This window comes from Oryzias melastigma, linkage group LG7 (genome assembly GCF_002922805.2).
Source record: "Oryzias melastigma strain HK-1 linkage group LG7, ASM292280v2, whole genome shotgun sequence".
Taxonomy (NCBI): Eukaryota; Metazoa; Chordata; class Actinopteri; order Beloniformes; family Adrianichthyidae; genus Oryzias; species Oryzias melastigma.
The window spans coordinates 29,303,926-29,322,829 of NC_050518.1; the positions used below are offsets into that span (position 1 = coordinate 29,303,926).

Consider the following 18,904-nt stretch of genomic DNA (forward strand, 5'->3'; position numbering starts at 1 on the left):
TCTCTGTCACTCCAGACTTCCTCATACAATACCATAGTTCCTCTCTGGGCACTCTGTCATAAGCTTTCTCCAGATCTACAAAGAAACGTTACAAAGTATGTTCTTTAAAAAATGGTTTTAAACAGTAAAACTGGTTTAATTGACACTTTCCAGCCGAGTCATCGTTCACTTAAGTGAGAAAGAGACCTCCTTCAATTGAAGTTCGAGAACCGAGGATCAAAAAAGTGACGGACCTCTGCTATCTTCTGCTTCAGCTGCTCGAGCTGTTCTCGCTCTTTCTCCCGCTTCTTCATCAGCTGCATGGCTCTCCCGGCCTCGCTGGCAGCTCCTTTGTATTGGGCCATTTTCCACCTGAAGTTTGAAGTTTCCTTCAAGAAAAAAAAACTAAGGAACAAAAAGCTTTAGCACGAGAGTTAATCAAAAAGTGACAGAATTTTCCAGAGCTTCAATACACAGCCGGACGGCTTCCAAACAAGAAAAATGGCGGCCGCGCAGGCGCAGTGCCACATGATGCCTTCAAGTCTTTGGGAAAAATCGGAATTATGACTTCTCACAACAAACTCACGGTGTTGTAAATATTTATTATTTTGAAAAACATATTTGATCATTTTAACCAAACTGTCTATATTTACTACTCAGAATAAAAATTCAAAAATTTAACTGAATACAAAAATGCCCAAAAGATTAACTAATTTGTCATTAAAATTCAATAAAAAATTCAAAAACATTTTCCTGATGTAATGTCTTTAACTTATTTAGCTTTATTTGGTTGAAGACAAAAAAGGTTCATTTGTGAGTCTGCAACAAGGACAGCAAAAAAGATCCCAACGTAGTTTAGTTTAGCCTGGAGGGATCTTTAATGAAAGGTAAAAAGTAGTTTAAAATGATCAAGAAAATAAGCAATAAAACGTAAATGTTATTTAAAAATAGATATGGCAAGATGTCTGAGTACTTTACTATGTTTCAAGTTTCTTTTGAATAATAAAAACAATGATAATCATCATCATCATCGTAATAAAGAACAGGAAAAAGACTTGTTTCTTTAATTTTTAATATATAGGAAAAAACAATTGCTGAGCATATATTTTGACAAGCATCCCGTTGTAGACAGATGTTGGACAGAGCTCCTTTCCATGATTTAAACAGAAGTTGGTTAGTTTTAAAAAAAATATGAATGCCTTTATCAACAATTTCCAAGGACAATACAATAACAAACACACTCAAACAACAGATGAACAAGGGATGTGGAGTAGAAAAAAAAGGATAATGATAAAAATGATAACAACAACAACAATAACAACAATAAAACTAATATCAATATTAGCATAAGCAAGAGATTTTCTTAGTCCTATACTTTTATTCACTGCAATTTTGGTTTTTACTTGTTTAACACATGAGAAACAAAGTTGTAATGTGAAATTTTGTATGGATTTTTCAAAGTTGGTATTGTGTATACAAAATACCAAGAATTATTGTTTTGTTAATTATTATATTGTGCAATTTATTTTTAACAATAAAACAAAGCAAAATATTTGATTTTTTAAGTTGAGGGGTATGCTGAAATTTAATGAACCAATGAAACAAATCCTCCCGAAATGTGGAAGTAAACATACAGTCGAAAAAAATAATCTTCTGTTGTTTCAAGGTGTTTGTTGCAAAATGTACATTTACAGCAATTAAATCCAAAATGCCTTAGGTTTAACCGGCCAATCAGGAGCCAGCTTTAAACCGACCAATCAGGAGCCAGCTTTTAACCGACCAATCAGGAGCCAGCTTTTAATGACCAATCAGGAGCCAGCTTTAAACCGGCCAATCAGGCCACAGACAAGCACGTGATGTCACACAGTGTTGTCATGCTCTTTGATCTGAAGTCTATAAGTAGAACCCAGATTCAGTTGTGTCTCATTGCCCGTTTGGTTCACACCAGAGAGCATACGTTCTGTTCCCCAGCTACTAGAAGCCTTGCATTCCCGTCAAGTACCTTCGACCTACACTGAGGAACTCGCAGATTTTTTTTCTCGCTACAAAAATCTGCATCTCTTATCCAGAACATTTTAAAGATTTTCACATTTACCTTGAAAATCATCATTTAAAATGTTCTTCCGTCGTTTTGGAGATTCTGGGGTTGAGGAGAGCTTCCTCGCTCAGAATCTCTCCAAACTTGAGAAGAGAGTCCAGCAAAATTCCTCGCTGACCAGCCAGTTGCAAACCCTCGCCGCTGAGCTGGAAGGCAAGAAAAACCTGAGAGGAACCTGCGCTGAACTCTCCCAGGCAAAGAAATCAGCCACTAAACTGTCCAAGAAGCTGGAAAAAGACCTGCAGCGCATCAACAAAAAAATCCAGGAGCAAAAACCCCTGGAGGAGCGTTGTAGGAAACAGCAGCTAGAGATCGACCAGCTGACTGAGACTAACACCAACCTCCTGGCAACTCTTCAGGAACTCCAGATGAAAGTTTGGGATCCTCAAGAGTTGTCCAGCGAGTTGATGAGAGTCAAGGTCACGGCCGAATCTGTCAGCCAGGAGAACCAAGATCTCGAGAAAGAGGTTCAGAAGGTCCAAGCCACCATCGTGGCCCTGGAACCTCTGCAGCAGCAGCTGAAAGACCACACTGATCACCTCCAGACACTGCAGGAGAAAAACCTCACCCTCCAGAACCAGCTGAAAGACCTCCACAGACATCGTGAGGAGGAGGCAGTAATGAGACAACGTTCTGCCTCCATCCTCGCCCAAACCAAGTCTCTGGAGGAGGAGAACTCCATCCTTGAAGCTGAGATTCTTCAGCTACATTCATCACAACGTAGTTCTGCAGATGAGCTGGAGCACAGATTCAAAGAAGAATCCGATTTGTTTCTGTCTCTGCAGAAACAAAACGCCGTCTTCAGAGAAGAGCTCACAGCTCTGCAGAAGAAGTCTGAGAAAGACGCTGAGATGAAGCTTCAGTATTCCTCTCTGCAAGCTGATAGGAAGGTTGTAGAGACGGAATTCAAATCCCTGAAGCAACAGATCCGCGCTCTTTCTCAGCAATGTGAGGACTTCAGGCCCATGACCGAGAAATTTAATGAGACCACGGAGTACATCGGCCAACTCCAAGAGCGCAATAAATCGCTTTTGGAGGAAGTGGAGAACCTCCAGGTCATGAAGCAGGAATTAGAAGGAGTCTCCACAGAATATAGAAATCTGGAGACAAACATTAAGGACCTGAAGAGACAAAACTTTAACCTCACTAAAGAGGTGGAGCAAAGAAGTTTGGAGATTCTGGACCAAAAAGACCTGGAGGTCAAAGTCGTTGCTGCAAGAAAAGAGTATGAAGAAGTTCTGGCTGAAAACGTCACCCTGAAAAGCAAAGCCTCAAAGTACGCTCAACAAGCACAGAGAGCTGCTTTGAGGTCCCCCCTTCAGCCTCCTGTCAGAGCTGCTCAAAGAGAGCTTCCTGCTCCAAAACTAGCACGTCCGCCTGTGTTGGAGGAAACTTCTGGATGCAGACAAATGCCCAGCAGGTTCCAACAACACAGAGCTGCACTTAGACAGCATCAGGGAGCTCCACCAAGAAGGGTTCCTGGTTTCCGGCAGGTCTAGGACCCCTCAAAAGGTTAAAGTACGCAGCATTGATTAAAAAAAAAGAACTGGCAGCAGGATGAGGACAAAACTAAAACAAAAAATGGCATTTGGTTTCTTCAAATGCTAAATTAAAGAAGAAATGTGTAACAAAAACACAACATACCTCTCCATAAAAAGTAACACATTTATTTACAAGACAAAAACACTAAAACAATAACTAAATGTGAAGCAAAAGGCTTCAGGGTGAACCAAGGCCAAAATAACAAACAAAACCCCAACAATCTCAACCCAGGGAGCTTACCTGCAGAAGAAAAGGTAAAAGAAAGACAAACACTAACCTCCCTGGACTAACAGAAACAGGAGAAAAGATTTACTAGATAAAATGGCAGTTCACCCCTACAGCTTCACTTAACTTAACCTAGCCAACACTAAACACAGAGTGGGACCTAAACCAAATTAACAAAGAAACTACAAAGAGTGCGCAAATCAAAAGCAGGTGGAGAAGATCACTGAGCTGCAGTGGGGACAGGCTGCAGCCCAGCTCCCTTCTCGTGGGCTGAAGGTCCAAGCGGTGGTTTTGAAGGCTCCCCTCCTTCAGGTTGGACCAATGGGGAGCCACACCTCCAGCACCACACCTGAAACAAATACAGAAAAACACACAAACAAAGATCCACAAACACACAGGAGTCCCACTCTGACAAAAATACACCGCACCAAAAAGAAAGACAAGACCAAATATGGCCACAGCCGTAACAGCCTTCAAAAGGTTAATGTAGGCAGTCTTGTTTTAAAAAAAAGACTGGGCAGCAGGCTGAGGACAAAACTACAACAAAAAATGGCATTTGGTTTCTTCAAATGCCATTTTTTGGCAGAATAATGCAACCACCAGGGACACAATCCAGTGTCTCTGTGTGCCGGTCCCAAGTCCGGGTAAATGCAGAGGGTTCTGCCAGGAAGGTCACCGGAATAGACCCAAACCAAATCATCACAAACATAAGTTTTACTTCTGATCTGTTGTGTTTGGGTTAACTCCAACCTCCACTGCTGGGTTGACCTACATGGTAGAAATCCTTGAATCTGTTGATGTACACCAAAGTTAGGGTCACCATTCATCTTAACCGTAGTCAGGTAAGCATGGGGAACAACCTTGGAAACTGATCTGTTCTCAGATGTTGTGGTTGATATTTGGATGGATCATCTATGAAGCAACACTTAATTTTGCCACAATTATTGACGTTCTGTTCGGAACTATATTTGTCTGCAATTCCAAGAATTTTTTTTTTTTTATTTGACAAAGAAAGGGAAAACAATCCATCAAGTTTCATTTCAAAGAAAGACTGATAAAACGCTGGATTCAAAATACCAGATTTTTGCTAATTTTGGCAAAAAAAAATTTATGAAAAAAAAATCTAACTTTTTAATTTTTATTTTAGTTAATTGTTTCTGTCATTGAAAAGAAAACTACTTTGATATTGAATTTCAAGTCTTTCCCTTACAACTATCCTGTTTTATAAATGTTGACGACAGTTTATGACAATGTTTAAACAGTTTATGACACACACTAATTTCTGCATGTTTTACAAATGACAGCACAAATAAAGCTCAATAATTTCAAGTTCATGATTTTACTATAAGAACTTTATTTTCACTTTCAAAACATGTTTATTGAGAATAACTCCCACATGGACAATAATCAGTCATACCGAGTCCTTGCTCTCAAGTTTGTCTTTTCTCGTCAGAGTTACAAAGATCTGACTGCAGCAGAGTGCGAGGGACACACAAAAAGGAGACACAACGACGTCTACCGCACACAAACACAAAGACCGCAGGCAGGGAAGGAAGATGCTGCTCAGCTGAATGCAAGGAACCAGAAACCTGCAGAGACAGCAGAAAGCAAATGAGAGCATCACACACCTGCAGGTCGTGTTGTTGTATGTTGTTTCAGGAATTAGTCACAAGATCATATCAAAGTTCTTTACAAGGAACGAAAAACAACTACAAACTGAAAAGAAAAAGGAATTACCAAATTAAAACGTAACAATAACCCTTTACATTTTTAAAATGCGCTGATTGTGAAGAGATGAACGAGAGGAAGTTACTGCTACTCCTAAAAATAAAACAAAGCTCTGAAGGTAAAAATAGGTTAAAGACTGACATTTGTGTGTGAGTAAAAATGAATGCAGACCAACTTAAAACTGTCAGAAAATTGTGAGTTGAACCATTTAAATGCAGTTAAATGCATCTTTATAAAAGAGAATAAAAGAGAAAAATAGAAATGCAAATCAAATACTTTGCAAACCTATAATTAGATTAAAGTAGTTACCATTTCTTTATTTAAAATTTTTATGGCAGACAAAAAAAATATAGGATCTAAACAATTAAAAAATAAATTTCTTTGTAATTTGACATTTTTTGTGTGTTTTTGAGTCATAGCAGCATTTCAATTTCAATTATTCAATTTATTTACACAGTTTTTAGTTGTGTTCATCTTTAGTTTACTTAAACTCCAAAAGCAGCAGCTTAGCTTTAATCAGCTCTCTAAAGGCTGGAGTCTTCTTTGCTGTTAATCTGAAGGGTTCTCCATCTCCAGACCTTTTCTAGATGTGCTCCATTTATATGTTTTTGTCTGAGTCGAAAGTCTTTCACTTCCATCCAATTCAATTTAATTTGTATAGCCTAATATCACAAAAGAATTGCCTCATTGGGCTTCACGCTGGTAATTTTGAAGAAGCAGGTCAGGAAGAAAATATAAACAAGAGGTAACAGACTAAATAAAACGGGTTATCCCTGCTCTTAAACCCTCCTAAAGAAACAGATTCAGGAATAAAAAGACTTCACAGAGATGAAGGATGATAAAGGGCATCACATCGGGATAAGGAAACATAGAAAACTTAACTATAAAAATTTTGCTTTATTGAAATGCCATTTTTTAAAATGAGAAATATCTTCAACCTTTGTTAATCTGCCAAAATTATGCTAAAAAACCTCCACAGAGAGGACAGGTACTGGCTCCAAATCTTGAAGATCTCGACAAATGTTAGTTTTTTTAATTTTAGTTTTTAAAAGTCCTAAAAAGGTGAATGATGATCAGATTTCAGGAGTCAGTTTTACCATAAAATCTGAAAAAAAAAATTCCATGTGAAAAAAGTTTTACAAAGAATACTAGGTTTTTCTTCTGGTCATGCTGACTGTGAGGTTGAATCCAAATACCCAAGAGTTATGGGTATGTCTGAATTCACACCCTAATCCCTAACTAATAAAAAACTATATAGTGCAGGATTACATAGTGCACTGGATTTTAAAGGCAATTCAGACTCCATGCTCACTACTTTACTGTCTTTTTTTAACACCAGGTATGATGCCACAAACTCCACTAAGTGAAAATCAAACCACTAAAACATTTCATGATGTCTACTTATGAGTCCACTGTGTTCAGATGATGATAATGTGGATAGTTTATTAAAAAAATATATTTAAACTTTTTTTTTTTTTGCAAACTATTGTTCACACATAATGCATTGTGGTCTATATTCACTAATGTGAACATTGAAGCAAGCATGTTTTTCGCAAAGACTTTTGAAAAACTGCACTAGAAAATGGCAAACCCATTATACAGTGCACTATAGAGTGAGTGGGGAAGGAATTCAGACATAGCCAGCATCTTCAAATTCCTGCTCACTCGACGCATCAGTAGTCGCTGGTCAGTTATGTTAGCGTGGAGCTACTATTGGTCGGAAATGCATGATGATGTTGGTTTTATAACAAACTCATTATTTACAATTAAATATGAACTGTGCTTCAGATCATACCCACGTGAAGACTTCTCCTTCGCGGCACAGCACAATGCGGTTTACCCTGGCGGCGGAAGTTTCTGCATCCCTCCGCCAGGATGGTTAACTCTTAAAAGAACTATTTCAGACAACCCTACCCCTTCAAACACTCATACAAATGGAAGGGTAGGAGAAGATTTCAGAATCGGTCTGACAGAGTTTTCGAGGACCCACCAGACCCGCAGGGAGGCGAGAACAGCCACGGAAACCCCATACACAAAAGCCATGGGGACGGCGAGCAGCAAAGTCAGGCAGCGGTACGTCCACACTCGAGTCCTCTCAAAGCCCCAGACACTGACGGTCCACACTCCAGCCACGCTGTGAGGAGCTGTGGGCTCTGATAGGACATCACTGACATCCACCTGGAACAAGAGAACCCGACAGAACACAGCAGGAGTCAGGACCATAACAAGCTGTACTACATTTGTTTTATTATTAAACCATTCAAAGGACAAAACTGAGGAAATATTGTAGCAGTTTAAAAACATTCAGATCAGTAAAGTCTGGCTGGAATTTGTAGAGTAACATTTTATTCAGCTGAGTTTTACATTTCACCTTATCTCTATATGACTTATTCTCTGAATTTAATGACCTTTGAGTTGAAAGATATACCACAAAAAATGTTTCTGACCTTTTCACCTGACAATGCACTGTTTGAGCTTCTCAGAAAACACATTTTCCCACTTGAGGCAAAAATTGCCCAAATTATTAGAATTAAAGTCTTCAGGTCTTAGAAGTAAATTATTTTTGTGGCTTAGTTTGTTTTAAATTCAGCCTCGTTATGGAACCATCTGACTTCTGCACTTAAAGGATACAGCCCCACAAAAACATCTAACTGTGACCCCACCGATAAACAAACTGTAGAGTCACCTCTTTTTCTCTTGTTTCCTTTGTGTGAGAGTAAAATATTAAATTTGAATGGGACCAACATGGAGCCCTGAGGTACACCACAGAGAAACAGCTCAGTGATGCAACCCTTCACTGAAACATTGTTGCATCTGGACCTAAAACAATTAAGCAGATTAAGAGGGAAAAGGAAAAGTTGGACCTTTAGGTGTCTGTTGATGCCTTTTGGGTCTCTGTTGACTGGGCAGGTGGGAGTGGGAGGAGCATGTTCTGGGGGAGGAGTTGGGGGTTTGGGTGTCGGAGCTTTGGAGGCAAATTCTGGAGGAGGAGGAGGAGTGTTTATCTGTTCTTCATCACTGTCGTCAATTTTACACTCCACCAAGCAGTCGTCTTTCACCATCATCATCTTCACTTCTGTCAAGACAAAGACGGTTTTAGGATCCAAATGTAGGAAACTGAATCAGAACAAATGACATGGCTTGAGGCTTTTTGGAACAAATAGATAAAATTGGAGACTGTGATGAAAGGGCATCCATGAGACCCGCTTACAACCGCTCTGCTTAACAGTCTTCTACAGAATACCATAAAAAGGCAGGCTGGGGCATCAAGGTGACTCTTGGGATGAGGGGTGTCCCTTTGACCGTCTCCAAACAGACAGGAGTAGAGGTTTGCTTAGATGCTTCACATGCTGCCCTTTTTGTTGCCTCATTGTTTATGTTTCAGCACATCCATCCATTTTGATCGCTGATAGGGTTTTAAGGCTGCCAGAGCTTAACCTGGCAACTGCTGGGCAAAGGGGGGTTCACCCTGGACAGCGGCCACAATCACACATTCATAGTCACACCTGCGCCACCATGCAGCCCTGGTTTTGATACATTTTAAGAAATTCATAATTAGGTCCAAATTAATTTTTTAAGTCATGTTCAGCAATATGCTGTGGCAATTTGGCATTGGACAGGGCCGCAAAAACTTTCAAACAAATCTGTTCTGCTGCGGGTAAATGGTGGTTCCTGGTGAAAGATATTGTGGCTGCAGTTAAATTCACCACAACAGGGGTGGATGAACATTTGGGGATTTTTTGGGGCCATGAAGGGTTTTAAAATTTGACAGAAGGGCTAAACTGGGAACAGATGTGTGGAGTATTTTTCACCTCATTAGTTAAAAAGAAATGACATGGAATCTGGAGAAAAACATGCTTTAATTTTGACTGAAAATTTATATTTTAATATAGAACATTTTTGAGCATTTATTTTCAAACTTATGTTCTTATTTTAGTGCTAATTTCACCAGGGGATTGATGTCCTTCAGGGGAAAAGTGCAAATTTTTAACCATTAGCCTCAATTTCCCTGCATCCGGACTCACCACTCTTAAGGATAACTGCAGGAAACGGAAACATTTGCTTTAACACAACAAAATTGATATATATATTTATATATATATATACCTCACTATAAATATATAAGTATTACCAAATAGTTTCATGGGCACGCCCTCCACCTGTTCTGCAAAGACCAAAACTGTTTGATACCCAAATCTTGCTCTACAGCTGATTTAGTTTCTGTTCGACGCATGCAGACAAGCTGAGGGAGCAACAAGCTGATAAGAAATCGTGCTCAGAAACCTTCTGACTCACCAAAAGTGGGATCTTAATCCTGTCTAAGTAACAGAGTCTTGCAGAAAGACGGGGCAGAGTAGGTGGTGTTAATCTGGAATGTCTCTGAGGGCAGTTGAGCAGCTTATTGTCAGTGTCCCCCATTCGCAGTGTTCGACTTTAACGGCACAAGTGCTAATTTGGTGCAGTGCCTCCCTTTTTTTAAACATGTGTGGGTCTGTTTGTGTGTGCGTCCGTCTTGGTTGGCGGTGGGAAGGAGGTTATTTTAGGAGAAGGAGTGGATGAGTCTGAAAGATCACATTTCAGCTGATGTATCACTGTAGAAACTGGAACAATGTCGCTCCCAGACATCTCACATACAGTCCAGTATGTGATCAATATTAGGAACTGAAAGTTGGACCAGATCCGAACACAATTTTAAGAACACTTTGGGTTTGTCCAAAATAAGCAACTATAAAAAACCCTTACCAAGTAAGATGAAACCAAATTCATCAATAAATAAATAAAAATGTTGCAAAATTGTTAGATAAATTAATCCACACAAAGAATTCTCAACATTTTTTCTCTACATTCTATAAATTGCATCACAAATGTGTTTGATAATCAGATTTTATAGCCAGTATTTGTTTACAAAAATCTCTCATGGGAGAAAAATGATCTGGAAATGTAAGAATTTTTAAGATGCTGCCAAAAATGACTTTTCTTTAACCTGAAACATCCTTAATTTAAGATTTTAGCCACTTATATGACAAAAAGATTAAGTCATAGTCCAGTTTCACAAATCACGTTATCAGAGAATACTGAGCATTCTTTTTTAGTAAACAAGGCCACAATCTGAGGGAAATGAAACAGACTTCATCTCCATTCTCCCAAGCGTGTCCTTCACCTCTCCACCATCTCATCTTTCAAGCAAAGACTTTTTTTATTGCTGATTAAAATAAAGTTTGTTTAGAGACTTTATTTTTATATTCAAATATGTTTATTTTTGGTTTTATATTCAGTAAATCATTCTGTCCTCTATTTTTATCTACTCCACTATTCTTTGTCATTTATTTTTCCTTTAGTTCTCCATGCCTCTTTTGGTGCAGTGTGATTCATGTGTTGTCCTTCTTTCCCACTTCTCTCCTGGAGCAGGAGAGGTTCCAGATTCCAGGTGGATTGTCTGTCCACCTGTTCTTGGCAGTGGACCTCACCTCTGGCTTGTCTCGAGCCTCCAGCTGTCCCAGTTCTATCTGGATGAAGCCCATCTGCTACTCTATTCAAACATGTAGTTGTAGAGTTATATAAGATAATTCTTCTTTAATAGTCCTGGTACAAGGCCTGTCCGTCCTAGCAGAGGATCCCTCCTTCATGTGGACATCCTTGAGGTTTCTTCCTTTTTTTCCCCCTGGAATTGGGTTTTTTTTTTTTAGAAGTTTTTTTTTTGAGAAGGAGGGTTTAAGGACAAGGATGCCCAGTTTAGCTTGTTCTGTTTAGCTTAGCATTTCTTTATATTTTATAACTGACTTAATGTTTTCAATTATTGCTGAAGCCCATTGAGACAACTGTATTGTGTAATTGGGTTATATAAGGTTTGGTGAAAACATTTTAAGTCAAGAGTAAATGTTTGCATTGCAGGAAACATTTACATTTTTCAAAATAATTTTTAGAAAAATGTCTTATTTATTGCAAAATGTTGTTTAATTTTAATAAGTCACATTGTCTTGCAAGAAACTCTGAAAAGTTGTTGTGTGAGGAAGAGCCTAACCTGGCAACTGCTGGGCAAAGGGGGGTTCACCCTGGACAGACAGGAGGCTGGACTTGCTGAGACTCTTCTCCCTCTGCAGAAAGCTGTTTGTGACGGTTTCTCTCAGTCAATGGCTCTTTCTGGAAAAGTTGTTGGCAGCCCCTCCCTCACTGCTGGTGCCAGCCCCGTTGAATACCTGAAGAACACGTTGCCTTCACACACTGCTCTGTATCTCACGGTAGGACTTCCATCAGGTGCCAATTCAGGTGCCACTTGGCAGCAAGAAGGCCAAAGACATCCTCCACAACCAGCTGGGCTTGACAGAGGCAGTAGCCGGAACTTTTCATTTCATTTATTTATTTATTTTTTTTAGGTGTGCGGGGTCGTTTCTAATGGCTGTTTTTCAGCATCTTTGTTTTCTTGGAGTGACACTGCAGAAATAAAACGTCTAATTTGGAGTTCTGCTTATCTTACTGTTGATGTGTTTTGTACACACAATTTACACTTTTGGGTTAATTTGATAAATGTAAACATTTCAGACAATAAAAATTAAGTAAAGATTCTCGCATATAGTGATCTTTTTTTTTTTTTATTGACCGACAGCCTCAATTATAATTAAATCTTCAGAATGTACAGAATTGTGAGTGATTTCATTTTGGGATTAATAAGTGGTCGGCAAATGCTGTAACAAAATAAATAAATAAATAAATGACCGAGATAAATTTTTTCCCAGTTTGCGATTAAAATAAAAATTCAGTTAATTTTAAAAAACTGATTCCCAGCCCTAAAGGAAACATGCGACCTTTGAAGACTTTTCATATCTGGGCTGCTCTGTTTGGCTTGAGATGGGAGAAGTCTGAGCACATCAACAACACGTTTATTCATCACTTTATTCTTTTTGTTGTATTCAGATATTTTTTTACCCACATACACACTTGAACACAGTAAATCTTGTGGCATCATCAAACAGATTAAAAACACAGCTTTGTTTCAGTCACAGAAAAAGAATCAAGTAAATCAAAGGCAGAAGGAAAGGGATGTAAAAAAAAATATTAAAGTCAAAGTAACATCAGAAAGCATTTCTTAACTATGACCAGTGCTTAAGACTTCATTGCAAAGGGGCAATAATCCGTGGAGAAAGGAGATTTTAAGTCCTGGCTCCACGCTGCCACTGTTGCTTTCACAGTTCAAACAGTCAGCTCTGATACGGGACTTTTTTGGCTGTTCAGGTGTGGGTACCGTTTCCAGTCCCTCCAGGATCTCACCAGCATCTTTTACGATCGTTGTGACACAAAAATCCAAAACTTGTGACCGTTTTTCTAACAGTTGCAAATAAAAGTTGCAATACTTATTTTAAATTATAACTTTAACCTGAAGAGACATAGGAAAAGTTTTAAAGCCATTGTTTTTCCCCCAGTTTTTAGGAGCACACAAGTAAGAAATACACAAACTGTATTCAATTCCTTATTGAATAAGGATTTATTTAAATACAAACCTATTTTTTCATGTTTGTGCAACTTTAAGCTTTAAAAAAATATATAATGACAGCATCTTTAATCAATTTTGCACAGATAATGTTAAATTTTCCCAAGAGAGAAAAAAAACTTCACATTGATGATTTCTTGTGTCTAAATCAAATGCTTTCTGTTGAGAAATATGTGCTTGAATTGGTAGAATTCATGGAAATTGAAGCGATTGCAACTTTGTAAAATCCTGGAGGGACGGAATAATGGTGCGTTCCATTTGATTTGGAAGTCAGAGGGTGAAAATGCATTTATCTTGAATTAAACACACTTTAAAGGTCTATCCAAAGGAAACGTTGTTATTTGTTGACAGACGGAAAATGTTGTTTATTTACTTTACCAGATCAGTTTTTTCTGATTTAAATGTTGGGAGTTTTGACCCTTTTTCTGGAATGGTCTGCTCCTGAAATGACTAAATTCCAACTTTGGTGCTCAAATGGAAGGCAGCATGAATCAACCAAAGACCTGAGTGAGAAACTCATAACTATTTTGTCAAACCCAAACCTGAGTTAGCCCATCTTTAACTCTGCAAAAGCCCTGAGATTTGGCCTGTTCCAGGCCCGATTATCACATATAAAGGGGAATGTGTGGTCGTTCCGTTCTGTGTATTTTCTTCATCTAACAGTTGCCTCCTAAAACACAAACACTAATTAACAGTTTCTAAAGTATAACATGTACCGTAGCCATTTGATGAGACATATGGAATCTCCAAATGCTCAATATTACTGACAAAAAAATAAAATAATCAATTGCATTAATAGTTTAAATATAAAGTAATTCAGTAAGAGTTATTCTTATTGTAAATCATTTGCTTCCAAATGCCCTTTTTATTTAATTCCAGAGAGAGTTCCAATTTGTATTTAGTGCGAATTAGTCTTAAGCAATGCAAATGTATATATATATATATATAAACAATAATTTAAACCTTTTATTCACTTTTAATGACTGTGCTTTTCCTTGGTTTTATATTAATGAATGTGGTTTTGCACATTCAGTGCGATGAAATATCCATAATAGAAAAAAAGAAACAAATATGTCAGAATAACTTAACTTATAAAAAAAGTTGACATTTTACGAGAATAAAGTTGTAAAGTTATAGAAAAAAATTAAACAATTTACGAGAATAAAGTTGCGAATGTGTGCTTCAAAAATATGTAATTTTACAAGGAAAACGTCATAGTTTTGTAAATGTTACATTTAGCTTTGAAAGTTTTAAACGACGACAATCAAACTTGATTTAAAGTTGCAGGAAAAATTAAAGAAATCGGATTGACTTTGCTCTACTTTTGTGTTAAATGCACAATTTTTTCATCAAATTAAACTTTATTTTTGAAAAAGCATGACTTTTTTCCTGCAAAATTAATTTTTAAAAATTATTAATACACGATTTTATGAAAATGTTGAAGTCTTTCTCATCACTTTACTTTTTTAAATCTTATTTTAAGTTAATTATCATAATTTTACTACTTTTTAATTTATTGTACAATTTTATTTTAGAAAAATATGTTACATTTTTCTTATAATGTTGTTTTTGTAAAATATTGACATTATATTTTTCATAATTTAAAACTTTATTCTTGTAAAGTCAACTTTGTTCACATTATATAATTTTGTTCTTGTAAATTGTTATCTTCTTTCTCATAAACTTTACACTTTTTTTCCTTACAATTTTACAACTTTATTCTCATGGTGTTTCAAATCCTCTGTCGTACAAACCAAATCCCACCTGATAAATTTGGTCTCCAAAATAAAGGCTGCCAGGTCAACTTGTTAGCTTTTCTAAGCTAAAGTTGTGTCAAAATATCTAGTTATTTTTGTAACATAACGCCCCTAAAAATAAACATAATAGCTACAGTATGTTGACTGTGAATTGGAGGTTATTGTTTAGAATTACCACAAAGTGAGAGAATGCTAACACATACTTAATGGTTTCGAGTCAAATACTCAATAATTTAGGGTTTAGAAAATGAATTTATGTACTCTGTGAAACTCAAGTCGAAAGAGCCAGTTAATGCAGCTGATGTTGTTATCAAGGGCTGATGGGTAATATTCAACTGTTAGCCATACTGAAGTGTAGCTCCTGTTGCTGCTCAGTCATTTTACTACAAAAACCCCCCAAAAAACTGGTTTGGTCAAATTAAGTTTAACATCTTATTAAAACAAAATATTAATCAGATTTAAAATGACTGATTTAGTAATTATATTTATTAACTATTTGTGTCGTTTGCTGAGGACATTTTTTAAAGGTAATACATGATGTTTTTAATTTACCAATAATTGCATTAATCTATCTTTGATGTTAGATAAAGAATACAGAAAAAATGGTTTAAACTTTACCCACAAATGTCAGATTATCTATTTGTCATTTACAGATATTTTTGATTTAATCTTTATTTGATGAATATTTAGAAAAACAGTAACTCAGCCTTTAAATTACAACTAGTTTTAAGTATTTATGAGTCTGTGTAGGCATTTATGTTTTAACATAAATAATGTGCACTGGCTTAAACGAGGGCATTTGGGCAAAAGAAATAATTATCCCTTTATATAATATGTTTCACATTTGGTTATGTTAGCTGTTTATCACAGTTCTACTGTTTTATTTAATAATGAACAACGGTGCTCCTAAAATATCTTCCAATTGAAAATTCAAGTTTTATGTCCATTTTATGGTTTGAAGAGAAAAAGATGTGAAGGCACTCCCAGACAGGCCCTAGATCAGGTTTCTGTTCACTCATCAGGTAAGCGGTTCTAAGACCTGCCACTAGGGGGCAGCTTGTGAATTCTAATCCTGACACACATCCAGAACCAGGCCAACCACATGAGAAAGTCAGTTTTGATCAAGTCACATTCCCATTCCAGGAAATTTGCACAAACTTAGAGAAAAACAAACCAAAAAAGGGCAACATTTTGGCTAAAAAACAGACACCGGACGCACAGCTACACGGCACAGAGACTTGTGGCACTATGAGATGGAAAACGCAATTATCTTACACGTGTCAAAAATAAAACCATGATCTGCACCAGCCTCCTCGTTGGCAACAGCATGATAATACAGAGTAAATTCTTCTGTTGTCCTCACTTCATCTCAGTCCGCCAGTCTGAAAGGGTCCCTTCCTCTGGGACCAAATACTTATTTTTTTGGCGGTGGGAGCTTGTGCGACTGAAGACGAGGAGGACGGAGCGGGGGTGACGGAGGTGGACGATTGCACCGGAGGCTGTCGGGACAGAAGCTCCTTGAAGACAGAGTTCATCTGACGGTTGATCATCTCCTGAGACAAAAGGAAGATGCGAGGAGGCATGAGGACATTTTCGTTTCAAAGGACAAGTCTTCGCTGATGAAGACAGGGAATGTTTTTAGACCAGAAGCTGTATAAGTCTCTCTCCAACCAATTTTTTTTTTCAATCGTAAAATCGCTTCCAGTGACTCTTTAACTATGACGTTTTTAGCTAAAATCAAAAAGCCTTTGTTGTTTTTTTACAACATATTTTATGCACAGCAGCAGTAGCTCCAAAGAAATACAAATTTGGGTTGCAGACGGGACTATTGGCTTGGAGGAACACCGCCCCCTCCCTCCCCGCCGGAACTTATAGCCTCAAGCTAACAATAGCAGTGAAAAGTTAACAACAAACAATATTGGATCAATCCAGTCGTGTAAATCTGAGCCAGAATTACATTTCCCTACAGCACAGGGATTGAATGCTCATCATGTCTCGCACGCCTAAGCGTGAGCGGGCCTGGGAGTGCACAGGGGAGGGGAGACTTTGGCCCCACCCATTTCATTAGTCCGAGCCTTTTCAAGCATCCGGTTTTCTGATCCAACGAAATTGGAATGAAAAAATACTTTGAAATACAGTTTTAAGGGTAAATTCTTTCATTTATAGATACATGCGTGTTGTACGGTTTTTACATTTTTGAAACCCCCAAAATCTTAGGCTTGGATCTTGAGTCAGGAAAAGCGCTGGTTGGACGCTTGCTGTTGTCCTAAAACCTTCCAGCCAATCAATGGATTTCATTGTGTGATGACAGTAGCTCCGCCCTAACTGGTCCATTATTTTTGCTATGGACCTACAACCAACGGGGGACCAAAAATGGTACGAATATGTCAATTTTAAGATGGAAGATCTCAAAATACTGTACAGGTCTGGTCCAGTCCAGTCTAGACCACTCAGTGCAAGCGAGTCAAGATGACCCAAAAGCCCTCAGCACAGTCAACACCCTGTATGGGTACATGTGACTTAGCATAATAGCAGCTGTTTAAGTAAGAATTGAACCCCGTCCTCAACTTCCGCTATAGACCAGAGAGGAACAACTACATTCCTGTGCTCTTTCAAAGCTGATGTCAGACGAAGAGAGAAGTGGATCCTAAACAGTAGAGAGAACCGCTGACCTTATCCACCGGAGGTCTTTCTTGCAGAGTGACTGGAGCTCTGTCCGAGACTTTGAAGCTGCCAGGTCTGACGATGTCCAAAGTGTGTCTTCGCTCGTGAGACCTGAAGACAATAAAACCAAAACAGATGTTTGGAAAAACCTAAAGGAGGACACATGACTGTAGACACTAGATTTCCCTGCAACTACTGGATAACTGAAGTCAATTAATAAAAACTAAAAGTGTCAATTAAAAAAAATAATTATACGAACATTTTTAAAAAGAGGCAAAAAGAGCAATAATTTTGCATTGTTTGTGTTCCGATGCGATTAAAGCGAGACAACAGTGCCACCATGAGGTCAGTCTGGGTATTTTTGTTTCCTTTTGAACTAAAAACTTTAATTATTAATGTAGACTTCCAGATTTAAACCGTAACTTTCTATTAAATACATTTCTACACAGAATAACCTGCTTGGTTTATTTATTACTTGTTTATATCCCTCAAAAACAGTCAAGCTTCACCTGAACCTATTTTAAATTTTATTTAAAACTGGTTTTAAAGCCCTAGGGACATCAATCCTTTTTTTTTATCTGACATTTAAGTTTCATTTGAGGTTACCAAGAATAAATTCAGTGGTTTACCTGAACAAAAATATAAACAAAAACTGATTTTTTTTATTTATGCAAACACACTCAGACTATCTTTTAAGGTATTTTAAAAGCATTTTCAGTGGTTTCTCCCTCCCGGTTGCTGAGAACTCTCTGTTTACACTCTCTCCCACTAGCTTACAGCCCCTCACAACCCCAAACTTAACATTATCAGTGCAACAAAAATGTCGGAGCTATTCAGCAGTACAGTTTTGATCCAGATTCCAGCTCAGACGAGGAAAACAAAGACGTACTATTTGTTTGCAAGTGGATGCATCAGAATGGAGAGGAGCATGGAGATTGTGGCTCCGCCCAGAGTATTTTTGATGTCACAAATACCATTTTTTAAACTGCATTTTTTCATTCTGATTCAAATTGATTTTAATAAAGAAAAACTAAAAAAAAAACATTTTAATCTAAGTTTTCTTTATATATGTCCTCCATCTTGAGAAAAATGCTACAAGAACATATAAACACCAAAATAGGATTTTCCTCAAAGTGGGTCTTTAACATCTAAATTTATTTTCTTGGTAGACAGCACTTTCTATCTCAGAACCCAATCAAGCTCAGGTGTTCAGTGAGTTCTGGAGCTGCGGCTTACACAGGTAGGTGCCGTGCGGCGGGGGAGGTCTGCGGCTTTCGACCCGGGCTCCCCTCACTTCCTTTCTGTCTCCCTGGCAACGAAGCGCTATCGCTGTTCACTCGCATCCTGTTCAGAAGAAGCTGCGTGACTTTTTGTGTCAGCTCACATGCATGTATTTTGGAAACAAAGGGTTTGAGTGAAATAAAG

The 18,904-nt window shown here is 37.9% G+C and overlaps 3 protein-coding genes across 4 annotated transcripts in view; all 3 read right to left on the reverse strand.

Moving 5' to 3' along the window:
- The window catches only part of fam50a (family with sequence similarity 50 member A), a gene marked incomplete in the record, with an annotated part of 22,115 nt that extends 21,609 nt beyond the window's left edge, over positions 1–506 (reverse strand). Inside the window, 1 exon segment of the mRNA XM_024293634.2 lies at positions 234–506. Within this exon segment, the coding sequence (XP_024149402.1) occupies positions 234–344 (111 nt within the window).
- Positions 507–5,221: 4,715 nt separating this feature from the next.
- On the reverse strand, positions 5,222–10,324 carry zgc:158296 (uncharacterized protein LOC791212 homolog). Its single transcript, XM_024294001.2, has 4 exons — positions 9,869–10,324; positions 8,437–8,648; positions 7,563–7,750; positions 5,222–5,433 (listed from the first exon to the last, which is right to left on the reverse strand). Exons 2-4 carry the CDS (start codon positions 8,638–8,640, stop codon positions 5,256–5,258), a joined length of 570 nt encoding a protein of 189 aa, XP_024149769.1. The 5' UTR covers positions 8,641–8,648; positions 9,869–10,324; the 3' UTR covers positions 5,222–5,255.
- A 4,244-nt stretch (positions 10,325–14,568) lies between these two features.
- arhgap4b (Rho GTPase activating protein 4b) overlaps positions 14,569–18,904 on the reverse strand; it is a 44,565-nt gene continuing 40,229 nt past the window's right edge. For both annotated transcript variants that reach the window (XM_024293514.2, XM_024293515.2), the window contains exons 22-24: positions 18,716–18,823; positions 17,488–17,590; positions 14,569–16,368 (exon numbers count right to left, since the gene is read on the reverse strand). In XM_024293514.2, coding sequence (XP_024149282.1) covers positions 16,180–16,368; positions 17,488–17,590; positions 18,716–18,823 — 400 coding nt within the window. In that variant the 3' untranslated portion in view covers positions 14,569–16,179. The remainder of the gene's footprint in view (positions 16,369–17,487; positions 17,591–18,715; positions 18,824–18,904) is intronic.

Coding starts and splice junctions, on each gene's coding strand:
- zgc:158296 (XM_024294001.2), bottom strand. CDS start 8,640: ATGATGATGGTGAAAGACGACTGCTTGGTGGAGTGTAAAATTGACGAC. Junction 7,751..8,436: donor GCATCAACAGACACCTAAAG/GTCCAACTTTTC, acceptor CTCTTGTTCCAG/GTGGATGTCAGTGATGTCCT. Junction 5,434..7,562: donor CTCGCCTCCCTGCGGGTCTG/GTGGGTCCTCGA, acceptor CTGTCTCTGCAG/GTTTCTGGTTCCTTGCATTC.